General features: G+C 35.3%; 1 protein-coding gene across 7 annotated transcripts in view; it reads right to left on the minus strand.

Moving 5' to 3' along the window:
- The window catches only part of BCLAF1 (BCL2 associated transcription factor 1), a 30,053-nt gene that overhangs the window by 8,948 nt on the left and 6,215 nt on the right, over positions 1-14,890 (minus strand). For 6 of the 7 annotated variants that reach the window (XR_014896608.1, XM_085311266.1, XM_085311267.1 and 3 more), the window contains exons 2-7: positions 10,360-10,433; positions 7,926-8,049; positions 6,157-7,062; positions 4,033-4,704; positions 3,748-3,917; positions 910-1,015 (exon numbers count right to left, since the gene is read on the minus strand). Coding sequence is in view for 6 of the 7 variants with exons in the window: in XM_085311266.1 (XP_085167392.1) it covers positions 910-1,015; positions 3,748-3,917; positions 4,033-4,704; positions 6,157-7,062; positions 7,926-8,029 (1,958 nt within the window). In the remaining variant the exon portion in view is untranslated. The remainder of the gene's footprint in view (positions 1-909; positions 1,016-3,747; positions 3,918-4,032; positions 4,705-6,156; positions 7,063-7,925; positions 8,050-10,359; positions 10,434-14,890) is intronic. The other variant, XM_085311269.1, reaches the window with a different exon arrangement.

The raw sequence follows: 14,890 nt of genomic DNA on the forward strand, positions 1-14,890 counted from the left end.
TGTGTGTGTGACTATTTATGGCTTCAGACATTTCTTTCCAATAGAAATCTGAGGAAAAARGGCATTTTTGCAGTAGGACCACCTTTTTGAATATAAAGCCCCACTATCAGAATAGATATAGAAGTAGATTCAAAATGGAAAACCTTGGCTTTCTTCTGTGAAATATGCTGAAAATACAAATACAAAGAACATGCAGTTTGATTTTTGTATTTTAATTGTGGTTTTGAAGATATAAAAAGCTTAAAGGAGAATTCCAAAAGATCAATAAATGTAGGCAGTCCCAACCCTGCCCCCTCCTCCAAGAACTCCAACATTATGGCATAATTTGTAGCACAGTTGAAATACTTACCTGGTACATTATCTCCTACACGGTCAGGAGATAACATGGAGATAATACAGCCTCACACGCAACACAGTGTAGTACATACCCTTATATAACTAAGGCATTGGATCAGAAGTTACGTCTGCACACCTACCCTCTTACCTTTCAGGTTCTCAAACTTTTTTTTTTTTTTGAACAAATTCTGCTGTAAATTAACACACACAAGGAGTAAAGAAGTTAAGGTGACCATTTCACACTGAAGAATAAAGATACATTACTAGGCTTATTTTCATCTTCTAAACATATGCCCCTCAACTTTTGAGCACTGCATTTGAGAAAAATATATCCCAAATGAGACAGAGAAGACATCTGTTACAAAGCTACAGATGAAGCCAGAGTTGGCTCAAGCAAGTTCTCTTTCAAGGAAAAATTTCTTTCCCTCCCCCTTTTAAGGTGTTTTATATTTACACAGAGACTAACAAATTACTCCACGTAGATTAGAAATAGTATTTTGGGCTCTCAAATGAAGTATTAGCAGATAACATTCTTTGAAATACAAAGCATCTACATATGTAATTAATATGTACCTATGTATTTCTGGGCTCTTTTGCCGGGTGCAGTGTTCTTCGGTAGCTTTTTGATATGCAGTGAACCTCTCATTTAGGGTCATTCCAGCTGACTTGAAGTATTGCTCTGTTGGTTACAATAGAGAAACACTGTCTCATTAGTTTAATTCAACTGACACAGGTATTCTACTCCTGTCAGAAAGGCAYGTAGCAGGCAAAAATATAGTATTTTCAATAAATGTATCAGAAAGATAAGCAAATATGGAGTTCTCTCCACTTTTACATTAACTATAACCCAAACAAATAACAGTGCACGGCATCACTGAAAGTCTACTTATAACTATGCCATCACTGTACAACATCTAATTCAAGTATGATTTACTAATTAGACTTGGTTTTTTTTTTCAATTACATTTTCTCCTAACAAAAAAGAAAGGAGCAATTATCTTAAGTTACTTCTTTACACTTTGCCCATAACAGAAAATGAAGTTACTTTAAGCCAGGAATAATTGCAAGAAGCACATTTTACAATTCATCTCATCTTTAACTTAAAACAGAATTTAGTGAGAACATTAGGTAATGTATGTTTCAGTAATTACAYGAACAACCTAAGAAGTTATTTCTTAAAAATATAAAATTTCTCGATTTGAAGTTGTGATGATAAACAATTCAAGACAAGTAACATTCCTATTTATAGATTTAGTTAAGCATCTGGCATCTTGGCAAACCTGACAGTTTCTCTGACAAATTTTCTCTTGCCTTCAGAGACAGTTAAATTAGCAACAGCAAACTCAGTTTTTAAACCAGCTCAACAAATGTGTTTAAATGTAATAGAGAAATACATAAAGTCATGAACTATGGAATGTTACATATGAAGCAAGCTATCTGCTTAACAGGTCAACATACATCTGTGTCAACTTACCGCCCGGCATCCAGCATTTGTCTCATAACCAACCATTAAAACTTGAAACGGCCACTACAAGGGTAGTGCCTCAATCATAATTCCATCAAACACAGGAATTTGAGCTAGCAACTCTGTTTTTATGCCATTTTTGCCAGGAAGACAGAAGGTTCAACTTTGCCTGTTTGGCATCTGTATCTTTCAACAGCTATTTTACTTTTGTAACATGGATTTTGCCATTTCAAAACACATTCCAGGACCTAGTTACAATGAAAAAGAAAACATCACTGGGCATTTTCAGCTCTACATTAACAAAGAGCTGTTCAGACTGGTCGCATCACACCAATAAAGAACATAACTTCAATTTGTCAAAAGTTACTAAAATATGATCACAGACCACAGTAAATTTGAAAAGTATAAAGAGGTTCTCCCTTCAGAAACCATGATAACGTTACATATTGAGTAACTTGACCAGATAGGCTGTTAAACTGTTATATTTACAAGGTATTTAATTTAACGTACAAATGTTCACAAAAAACAAGTTAAGCATTCTGTGATCAACATGTAAGAGTCTCAGGAATATTATTTCACCTAAAGCCTACACATGTACCATATAAGCCAACATTTACAGAAGCTCTCATTGGATCGAGCCTTAAATCTCTTACGTATCAATAAAAGAAATGATACTTCCATAACAAAGTCATTATACTCTAAGTGTTCCAACAAGGATTTTTTATCTAATATAATCTGTAATTACCTACTATTACTTTCCTCTTTGCAAGTAATTTAAAATCCATAAACTCACTTGGCCTTAGTCACCTAAATTATTTATTTTGGCAGCAAAATGGGAATTTTGAGGGAACTTTAGCATATACCTTTACTACACAAAAATCTTTGCAAGTCTTAGCAGCTAAGCATCTTCAGAAACAATGCTTACAGACGCATTGAAACTGGGCACTTAACTAAGCAGTTCCAAATTCCCCCTTGTATGCTGATGCAGGGGAATTATTTTCACCAGCAAGTTCTTCCATATTATTTCAGAACATTAAACACAAGAATAATACAATAGTCCACTGAAATAAGGTAAATGCTATACGAAAAACGTTGATGCTCATTTAAAGAGCTCTAGATGTCCTCCCAAGATTTAAAGAAATTATCAACTCTTCAACAAACTTTGACAATATCTATGACCTAAACAAAACACATCTACTTTGTTGGTATTTTCCCCAACAAATTGTTTTAATTTAATGATAGCAAGCAACAGTCACTACTGTTAAATCAGCAAATATGATATAATTAATTTAACAGTATGTATTTGGCCACTGCCACGTTCCTACAAGTGGAATTCCTGGCTCCAGTACTACCACTGTCAAGTAAGACTAAAATGGGATTTCATAGTGTATTTTTAACATCTCATAGAGCACAACTTTTGTTAAGCATTATAAGCTTTTAGGTCTAAAAAAGGAATAATAAGGTGTAATAAGTACCTGGAAATGACCTCTGGGGTGCCCCAGTAAGAGATACCATTGCATTTAACAGCAGAAAAGACACTTGTCAACACAAATTGCATTGCTTAATATTAGATTAGGTGTTAAAACTATTAAACTAAGCAAAGAAGATTGGCCAACATAGTAATTTAAATTTCAATGCAAGAATTCAAATTCTAAATCTATATACTATTTAGACTCAACAAAATCTACCCAGAAACTTAGTATAAATGCTACTATATATACATTTTATATGTATATATACATTTTGAGTTTGTGGGAGTTGGGGTTTTTTTGATACTAACTCCTGCAGCCATTATTTTTCTACTTTTGTGCATACCTCAAAAGGAAAAAAGTCTGACTAAATCARTATTAAAAGAGAGCCAAAAATCTTCCTGTACTAGAGATATCAAATAGGCTCAAATGCAGTTGTCAGATGTGTATATTTGGTACAGTAGACTGAATATATACCTTTGACATGATGAACCAAGGACACTATGTGCTGAATAAATGACTCTGACGTGCTTTTGCTGGCCTGTGGCAACTTAATGTGGTCAAAGATGGATCGGAACTCTTGCTCCTTCTTGACGGAATGGACAAGTGTGCTAGCAAGCAGCCTGTCTTTAGTCAAGGATGCAGGTCTAAAAAGTATCAACAACAAGAAAAAAAAACACACAAAAAGAAACCAATAGTTTAAATAAAGAGCAGTGACACCACGGGCATGTGGAAAACCACACTTAAAGTGGAATAATTTACCTATTGGAATCATCAAGGGGTACCGGTGCCATTTTGAGTTTAACTTCAGGACGATGGGAGTCACTGGCTATCATTTTGATCCTAAGTGGGCTCTCCTCTCTGAAGGTGGATTTTTCTCTCGCATCCAGATTCTTGTGTAGAGGGGGACTGTAATCAAAGAGTTCTTTGAGCTTTTCAGACTTTACCTGCTCAGGTGACTGAGTTTCTTTCTTCATCATTAGTCTCTCAGAACTTTTGTCGTCTTCCTTGTGCTTATCTTTTGTTGCGCTAGGCCTTTCCACTACATAGCCAGTCTCTTTAGGCTTATAACTTTTCTCTTCTCTAAATCCATCGCTCTCTCTATTGCCCTTCATTGATATTTTAGATTTGTATTTGGTTCCTTCCTCCTCAGCATTCCGGTGAGATGCAGTAGGAAAATTTTTACCCTGATCTGCCAGGACAGATTTTCTGAACTGTCTATAATCCTCTGTCTCCTCTGTGTCCTCCCCTTCAGAGTCATTAAACTTTTCTTTCCCGGCTTCTTTATCAACAAAATAATCTAAAGCTTCCTGATCCTCCCATTCCCTTTCTCCCTCTGTCCTCCCTTTTTCTGATCCTCTCTCCTTCTGGGCCTCCTTCTCCCTGGTATTACCCCTATCAAGCAGGTATACTCTAGACTCTTCATCTGTGTACCTGTGGATAGCAAAGAAGAGACTGGTAACTCTGGATTGCATTCATTCCAGTTAATCACTTGCATTTCTCTTTTGTGTCACTCCCATACCAACAAGAAAATACATTCCACTGTGCAGTGCAACTTTAGCATTTAAGCTTTTGCAAAGAATACTGTACCCAGTCATTTATGTTATTTGAAGCATTTGAAGGAAATAATGCCTTTCTGTAGAACACCTAGAAATTCTCTGCTTGAGTTTATAAAAAAAAGCTAGCTAGTGGCTTGTTTCTTAATTGAGACCCAACTTTATGTATTCTTACATCAGTTATTTTGAGTCACATGAAATTTGGCAGTTCAGATTGCAATTCATTTTTTTAATTCCTTTTAGTAAAAAAAAGTACCATTAAAAAAAATCATTTTCAAGATCCTGCACATTTCTAATAGGTCCAAAATTCGACACTGGCTTAATTCATTCACTGTATTGTGCACAAGCAGGGAACCTTTAAGTAGTTTACCTAAACATAGGAACACATTTAGAAATGAATGCTTATTTTAGCCACTGCTTTATCTATACAACACTTTCACATAGGTCCTAGCACATTTACCAGCTACAATACACCCAATGTAGGAAAAGTCACATTTTTGGTGTTCTAGCATATATTTTTATATAATAAATCAGTGACTTAAATTCATTTAAAATTACAGTCAAATTATTTAGCATAGAACACAGCTCTGCTCTACAATTCATTTTATATGAAATCCACTAAAGTAAATAGAAATTTTTCAATACACAATAGAAAAGAACAGTCTAACATCAGTATGGTTTTCGCAACTTTTTCCTCTAATTACTGCTAGCTCAAATACACCAGGCATTAACATTTTAATAACACATTTAAGAACTTCACATTAATTGGAAACATACATTCAAGTTTAAACAAATTGTCCTTCCTGTCACTGAAATTATATTCCAAGAATACCAAGACATACCCTCTTTCATAAGTAATGCAAGTCAGAGCATCAAAGTTGTCATATTGCACTACACAGTTAGGAATGAATGCTGTTTATGTCAATAAAGAAATCATTGCATGACACCTGGGTATTCACAGACTTCCAGATTTGCATTTCAAACTATGTGAAGCACTAAAAGTTTAAAGTACTTAAATAGAATTCACCCTGTCAAACAAGCAAGTCTGATGCACTACTCCAATTCAGATTTTCTTAATAGACTTTAAGAAAATGTACTGTAACAGAAATGGACAAACCAGTTGTTCCTGAAGAATACAGCTTCCTACCTTTACTAGTTAATGGTCATGAGTGTCTTAAGAGCGGAAAAAAACATGCATTTTAAGTTCAATTAGGTTAAAATCAATAAAACATTCAACAGCATTCCATATTGCTTTTTCCAAAGCATAGTGAAGATCCAGTCAAAACTCACTACACAGCATTTTAAGATGCAACATTAGTGCAACCCTTACCTTTTCAGAAACTTTCCACCCTTTGCAGCTTCCTGTTCTCCAGCCTCAGGATAAAATGAACGCGCTCGAGCCTCCTCACGGGGAGCACTCTGTGGTGGGATTGTCTTTGCAGGGCTTCTCCGTGAAGGGATGTGATGCAACGGGCTATTCTGAGAAGGGCTGTAACGGCTAGAACCATTTCCAACAGAACCAGAGCCAGACCTCTCAGGGCTATGCTGAATGGAATGGGAATGTTGAGGTGTGTCCTTTGCTGAGTGGACTGTGCTAAGCAAAGGGGCATCGGAGCAAGATGAACTCTGACTAGGTGGGGTGGCAATAGAAGGGCTATGTGGTGACCTTGGACTGTTATCATATGCTGAAAGGCCAGGCCAAATGTCGCCAGAAGCTGCTGATGATTTGTTAAAATCGTCAAGAGACTCTGATGGGTCATGTTCAAATGTATCTTTCTGTTCATCTTGTGATTTATTTTTCAAAGGGCTATCTTGCAAAGGAGCCCCTTCAGTTTTCTTTGCCTGCTTTTCCAGAGACCCACGTCTTTTGGAAGAGACCGGTGATTTGCTGTATGGGGATGAAGAACGAGATGAGGAGGACCTTGGGGACCTGGAAGATCTGTAAGATCGACGAGATCTGCTCCGGGACCTCTGGGAAGACACAGACCTTCGCTTTGGACTTCTGGAACGTGAACGACCTCGCCTTGGGCTTCGGGAGTGTCTTCGGTTCCAGACAGGCCTATAACCTCCACGATGGTATCTACCACCTCCTCCTTGATAATACCCTCTACCTCTTCCTCTGTAACCATAGGGGCGTCTCATTCCTCTATTATTTCTGTAATCTCTGCGATAATCTCTAGAATAAACACGATCCCTGCTGCGAGATCGTGAATACGTCCTTGACCGAGACCTAGAACTAAAATTAAAAAGCAAGCATTAACATTTGACAATTGAGGAGGAGGAGAAAAAAAAAACACTAAATCCTAAACCACTCACATACAATCTAGATGGTAAAAGAAGCAGGTCTGGTCTTAAAGATAAGAAATTCTACAATCTATCTTTATTAATTTTTCCTGTCGCATAACAGATTATAATAAACACACCTACACTCCAAGAACTATGAAACTCTAGAATTCAGCATCACCTCATTAAGACATCAGCAGCCTCAGTGGCCCAACCTAAGATTTTATTAGGGATGATCACTCAGTAGCACAGCTTTCAGTTCTTCAGCCACCAGAGTTCACAGCCTGGAATATGGACTTACATCACCTCAAGTTTAATTTAACATGCCAGCCTGTGGACTGCAGCAGCTGATGAGGCAGTGAATATTCAATTCAGCTATTCCTGTTATGGGAGCTGGTAATATCCACTAGTAAAAAAGTGGAAGAAAAGGCCCAAGGCAACTGAGAATGCAATTACGATCAGCAAGATAGAGCAAAGCTTATCTGCTGAACCTTAACTTACTCCATATGTGAAAAGCTGCATGAGAAAGACAGAACAAATCACAGAGAGACTGGACATAGAAAACATCATGTGAAGGGGGAGGGGAGAATCAAACCACAAATCAGGAAGAACAGTTAGCATTCTGAAACTTTCTTGAGATACAGGAAAAGAGCAAAATAGTAGAGTATTAAAGTAACAGAAATTACAGTCAAAGTAGAATTTACCTACTGGCTAAAGTGAAAGACCCCAGGCTAACTTTTGCCACAGCATTATGCAAATGAAAAAATAAATTTCCAGACAAAAAACAACTTTTCATGAAGTAAGATATCAATTTACCTGTATCTCTTTTTTCTAGAATGTGATCTGGATCTTGACCTAGAGCTGGATTGAGATCTGGACTTTGATCTTGAAGAATGTGATCTAGAGTTAGATCGCCCCATTTTTCCCAGTAGATACACTCCTTCCCAAAAGGAAAAGCAGTGAGGAGGGGAGGAGGGAAAAAAAAAAAAAAAGGAGGGGACTATTTAGAGTCCATGTAAATCATACAAACAAGCAAGATTTTTATATTATAAAATGAGGTAAATGAGATTATCAGAAAGAGGTACAGAATTTCCTAAACAAAAGACCTTTGAAGAGGATAAGAGTACATTTATTAGTAACTTACAAAAGCTCAATGTACTACAGTTTAAAGAATGTAAGACTTATTTAACACAGCTATGGCAAGCAGCTTATCTGAAAACAAAGTATATCAGTAAAAGGTTTTCCAAGTTTAATAAACTGATCCTGTAAGCAGAAGGTAGCAACAGAAAAAAAAAATTTACAAATTAAGGCAAGAAATAATGGCAGTCTAGACTATTACACATTTTTTAGAGAGCTAAATTTTTATTTTCTATCAATTTTATATGGTTTAAAAAGTTAAAAGTTTGATTATAACCTAAAAAATTTTATAACTGCCCAAAGTTTTTTCAAGTAAAACTCTGGACTTTTCTAGAATTTAGGCTAAAATCACTGTATAAAGTTAAAAACTATTTTTTTTTTGCAGCAAAAAGATCACTCGCAATTCATGCATCTGTACTATCATTAAAGTAGAAAATACCTCTTTGGCCTAGCATTTGTTTATTCCAATTCTGAACTACTACATACAAACACAAAATTCTTGCTATCTGTTGAGTTTATAAATCCTTGCTTTTCCAACACACCAATTCTTCCAGAACTTCACAGCCTACTACAGTCAACCTTTTATACAAGCAAAGTACCAGTCCTGAAATATCCTGTCCAGTAGTTGATAGTCTGAGCCAGGAGCATGATTTCTCTTAACCACATGTATTAAATCTAATTAGCCTGATCTGATTTTCCACCTGTCAACATGCCCACCATGAATCTTTTTAGGTTAAGCTAACTTTTTACACCAGATGTTGTTAAAATCTTGGTTGTGGATTTTATAACAACCAACTAAACAACATAGCTTACAACAGAATTCAACATTTTTCAGTGGAACACGGGCTATCAAAACTACAACGGATTATAAAGCAATGAGTCCTAAAATAAAATAACAATAAATTATATTTTATTGTGGGTTTCTTTATAATTATAATAAATATTTTTAATTATTGCTATTCATAGAGAAAAATGCACCTTTGTTCTTTTCTTTCCTGATCAGTGTCTGAAATTCCCCAATAGCAACTTTGCCTCAATATCATTTTCTTTTAAGACTGCCCAACTTTAAAAAAAAAAAAAGGATCATATGAGATGACCTTCTGAATATAAACTGTTGACAAGAAATTGCATAAAAAAAAAAAAAGGATCATATGAGATGACCTTCTGAATATAAACTGTTGACAAGAAATTGCATTTTCATGCCTTAGTATGCCTAGTGTCCAAAATTCTCACTGTTTATCATTATGTCCGTTATCACTGTTTATGTGTTTTCCATTTTTGTATAATAACTACTTAGCTTTCATATTACAAACATAAATAAAAACCTAGAACTATTGAAAATACAAGTTCAATTTGACAAGCACTTTTTGTCACAAGGAATTTTATATATATAAACTTTTTTGTGGTTTGGGCGATCTCAGTTGTGCTAAGACAAAACAAAGAAGCAACAGTATAAACTTAACAAAATTTCAGAAGCTTTAGGCAAGCATAAGCATAACCTGCACTAATTTCCCAGTTAACTGAACTAAGAAAAAATTCTTTACCTTGGAGAAGAATGTGTTGCGTGCTGTCACTGAACTGCTCCTCCCATTAAAAAGCAAACTTACAAAATATAAGATGGCTTTTATTCATTATATTCAATTAAACTCACAGAAAGTGCCTTAAAATCTATTATGCTCATCTGCTCATACGCCACAGACATTCAGAGTATTTAAACTATTTTAAAACATGAAGCATGTGAATTTTCTTCAAGTATGATAGAAAAAACCCTCTAGTTATTAGGGACATGCAGCAATTTTCAGACCAAAATTCACATATGCAGCAGAAGTTCATAACACAACTCGATCTCAGCTTTAGAGGAAATCTGTTTGTGATATTCACTGTTTAACAATAACATTTGTACATCTGTATTCTATGTAGGACAAGCAGGTATAGACCGTTCATTAGTTGACCTTTAAATGACATACGGAACACTTAACTTCAGAAAGATGTATATCTTTTAGGTGTTTCTTTTTAAATAACAAGCATAAATTTTAGAAAAACAGAATCAATCCTCATTTCAAATAACTGAGTTGRATCACAACACTTAAAAACAGAATTAAGTTAATCTTACCTCAAACCTTTAGTCAGTGTCAATGAAGCAATTATTTTACGATTCTCTATTTGTGCTTTCAGCAATTCTGATTCCTATGTAACAGAAAAAGAGAAGTCATTGGCATGTATTTTTACTACAGGACTGGGCTCAAAGGTAGAGAGACAATTCCCTTAAGTGGGTTCAAACATTAATCTCTTTATGATAAAGAGATAACACACAACAAATACCAAATTTACTGCTGGACTCCGTGTTATATGCTAAGACATGTCAGCTCAACAGCCACTGCCAAGAAGGGACAAATCCCACTCCTCTTCCATACCAGATCACTCCTCCTTCAGCCTTGCACACAGTTGGCTGTACAACTCACCATCCTCACTCCATAAGAGACCTGACTCTTCAGGTCCTTCAACGAGCAGGCTCTTGATACCCCAGAAAACATTTATGTTGGTAGGTTATCAAATTGAATTGGCTTAGCAAAGGGTCAAATAAGAGATGGATTATAAGGGAAAGAGGACAGCATGCAGCCATGAGCAGGGAGTAAGGAGGACAGTAGTAAACAGAGCAGGTACACACTGTAACATACAGCTCTGCACTTAACTGAAGCCATCATTTTAAAAAAAAGATTAGGGGTGGGGAGCTAGGACAATAGTGAAAGCTTTGTCATTAGGTTTCTTTTATACAATATTTATGTAAGCATTAGTCTGTTATGTCTTTTTCCATTAACTATGTACATACATGAGTGTAAAGTTCATTTAAATAACCAACATTWCCTTGTTTAAAAAAAGTTATTTTGAACATATACATAAAGCATAACTGAAAAAATGAAATTGATCTCAGAAGTGCAAGTCTTTCACTGCCCTCAGCTTTTAATTAGCAGAAACCCTTATTATATATATAATATATATTTGTAATCTGTCTCAACATTAAGAAAATTTTAAAATCCCTCTGAAATGACTTAGAATTTTGTCACGGTTCAAAACAAATAGGATGAATCTCCCAGTATTTCTGAATCTCAACAATTTAGTCATTAAAACCAAACCAGTAACGACCTCCAAGGCTCCTAAATCATACCTGTTTCAGAAATTTTCAATGTTTTCTTCATCTAAAAGAACAAATGTAGAATTTGCAGCATTTATAAACCCTGCTTTCAAAGGTCCACTTATCATTCCCTAGTAGTAACCAAGATATTTCAATTTCTACAAAACATATGCCTTAATAAGATTAAGTTTAGTCCTCATCAGCAAGCATGAGTCTCTGAAAGAGCACAGTAGTGTACTGGATGATTTCAAATCTTGTCTAGACAAAAGGCAAGATGGTATTAGCTAACACAAGGTAATTAATGCATTCAGAAGTTTAGCACAGAAAAAGTAATATACACTTCAGCTAAATGGGTGAAGTTCAGTCACAGGTTTTAAAGCAGTATTTAATACTGTTCAATGCCATTTCTACTTCCAACTTTTAAAAAATAATCAGTTTGTGTTAGTTGAAACTGTGTAAGACAAGATAAGATACAAGACAGTTTCTTCATCTTAAAACAGGTTAAAACTAGGCTGAACAACAGAGTTTAAATAAATTTAGCTCAAAACTCGATAGTCACTTCTGCACTAAAATTTTAGGAATCTTTTCTAGTAGCTTGCAAAGGTGAGGTGTAGCTGCACCCTTCTGTTGCATTTTTTACAGCCACTAGATATAAACATGACCAACTGACAGCCACAATAATAATAATCTCTTTACTGCCTTTCTCCCTAGAAAAAATTTTTGATTAAYATTGTGGATATATAACTTATTCAGAACTCTCTAGTTTTAAAAAGCATGAATCTTTAATTAAGAAAAAAAATCACAACTATTCCCAGCTTTGTTTCCATTTAATTATAATAGGTAAAAAACTTGACACATTAAAATGCTTCCCCCCAACAAAAAACTCTCACACTTAGGAATAAGAAATCTATTTAAAAATGAATAGGCCTACTAATCTGGCCTTGAATAAGAATTCATCTATATAAATATTCTCACTATATGCAAGAATTTAAAGCTTAATTTACGTATTATTAAAGCTGCTTTAGAGAAGGACTGCATATACACAGAATTATGTAGGAAAATAGTTCCTTTCCAATAGCATACTTCCACGTTTCTCATTTACACAGAAGTTTATCTTCCTCTGAAAGTATCATAACTACAAAACATTGTTTCATGACATCAAATAAAAAAAATATCACCCACAGCCTCTTCCTCTGGAACCTCTTGTGCCCATCACCACAGTCTGAAGTCATTATAGCACATCATCTTAAATAAGAGCAAAAGTGGAAGAGCAAAGAGAGATGCTATGCATCGCATGTTGCCACTCAATGACATCAGTAGCTAACCCAGTGACTAGTTGCCTCTCTTTCACCTTATGAAACTTCTGAAATAATCTCAGAAGAGACCCAGAGAGAGCCAAAGGTGTACATGAAGAACATGACACAAAACATTATTACCAACATTGAGCATTGTTCCTAGTATTACAGCTAGGGACATGGCTTATGCCTGAAACACCAGGGCTATAATTTGCTGGTTTTGGCCACTCAGCTTCCTCCCCCCACTTTCTGCTCCAAATATGAGAAAAGAAATACTGGGCTCTTGACCAACTCACTTTCTTATTAAAAAATTTTGTATGTTATTAGAGGTGCTCCATAGTAGATTAAGCTAGAATAAGCTGGGCCTTAGAAGAGTCCTATCTCTTCTATCCTTCATCTTCCTTGTGCTCATGATCATCTCCTGCTTCATGTCAGCACAAATAATTTTTCTTGTGTTTCACTGTATAATTCCACAAATACTTGGGCCAGAACAGGTAAGTTGAAGTAGCAGCCAAACAAGACTGCTTCCTTTGACAGCAGGGCAGACTTAAAGCATCCATGAAACTACAGTATTAGATACACTGGTGTCTGCTTGACAAAGCTATTAGCAGCAACAAACTTGAAAACTAAACTTTCAAAAGTAAGTCACTATATATCACCCTATAAATTTCTTTAAAAGCATAGCCTCACTACCTTCAAATACTGAGTTGCATTCATGATGAAAGAGGGAGTCAAGAAAAGTTTCCTAAACACATAACAGCAGGACCTTTGGGTGTCTTGCATCAGCCTCAGCCAGTAAGTGGGGACCATGGAGCTAAAAATTTTTTATATGCAACTRTATCAGGCTTATCCCACTTCAAGCAACACTGTAATGAGGGAGTAAATTTCACTATTAACATTTTGTATTAAAAAAAAAAAAAGACAAGCAACTATTTCCAATTCCCATTGACCATTATTCTTAAAAGCCTTTTTACATCACTGGTATCAAAGTTCCTTCAAAGTACACATTAAACAACTTATCTGTTAAACATACCATTTTAAAAGTTCTTCTAAGCATGTGGAAGTTTCTAAATTCATTTTAGGACAGTAATCTCCATTTACAAGCTTCCTCTTTGTTTCATTATTTTAGTCAGTCTTTATTTATGCTTAGTGGCCTGCATTCCTTGCTTAAGCAAAACTTACCAACAACATTCACATAATAAGTCAAAATCTTAACGTAATTCACAAGATGTTGCCAAAATGTAGTTCCATTTAAGGATTCAGGCTTCAAAAGAAATAAGGACAAAACAACAGGGTATAGGAAAACCTTTTAAAAAAACACAGAATTTGTAACTTTCACTCATAATACATACTGAGTTAGAAAGAAGTCAGTTTTACTAAGACAGCAGTGCTAAGGCATCCATTCAGTGCTCATGTATCTGCCAAAAAATAGCCATGTTTTCTTCCTTTCTATGTCCACAGGCTTAACAGTGGCACATCACACACAAGAATAGAATGGTACCACTGGTGAATGTAAACCCGCACCACTGGGATRATAATTATTTATAGGATTTTAAACAACACCGTATTAGACAAAAACAGCTTGAAATGCACAAATAAGAGCTGGGAAGTACTTTTTTCCCAATTTTATGTTCTTAAATATATAACAAAGACGAAACAGATAAGTAGAAATTACAGCATGAAAACTTAACAGAAAAAAAATGTATTTCAACTTTAATCATTCCCTTACAGAAAATAAAATATTTGCAAATTTAAATAAAAAACAGCCTTGGTATTAGTAAAATGAGCTCTGTAAAAACATTATTTGACCAATTTTATTTTACATAAACGAACAACTATAGGTAAACATAAGCATGTTTAACTAAAAAAAGCAGAAATCAAAATAAATATTATAAAATAATTTTGTCAATAAGCGAAAAGGAAATTAGTATGCTTTCAGACTTGCTGGYGTTTTTTCTGGATAGCCATTCTTAGCTTTCAATACATCCTTAGAGAATTTTTTCAACAGTATCTATGGCCATCTCTGAGCTGGCTGCCACAGAAAATGCTATCCTCACTTCCTTGCTTGTTCCAAAACTAGCATTCATACTGTTGCTTTGTGAGCAAAATCACTGAACTGACAGAGAAAGAGGAGAGGAAAAGAGAGAAAGAGGAGAGGAAAAGAGAGAAAGAGGAGAGGAAAAGAGAGAAAGAGGAGAGGAAAAGAGAGAAAGAGG

Source organism: Rhea americana, unplaced genomic scaffold (genome assembly GCF_003343005.1).
Source record: "Rhea americana isolate MKP2758 unplaced genomic scaffold, rheAme1 scaffold_337, whole genome shotgun sequence".
Classification (NCBI taxonomy): domain Eukaryota; kingdom Metazoa; phylum Chordata; class Aves; order Rheiformes; family Rheidae; genus Rhea; species Rhea americana.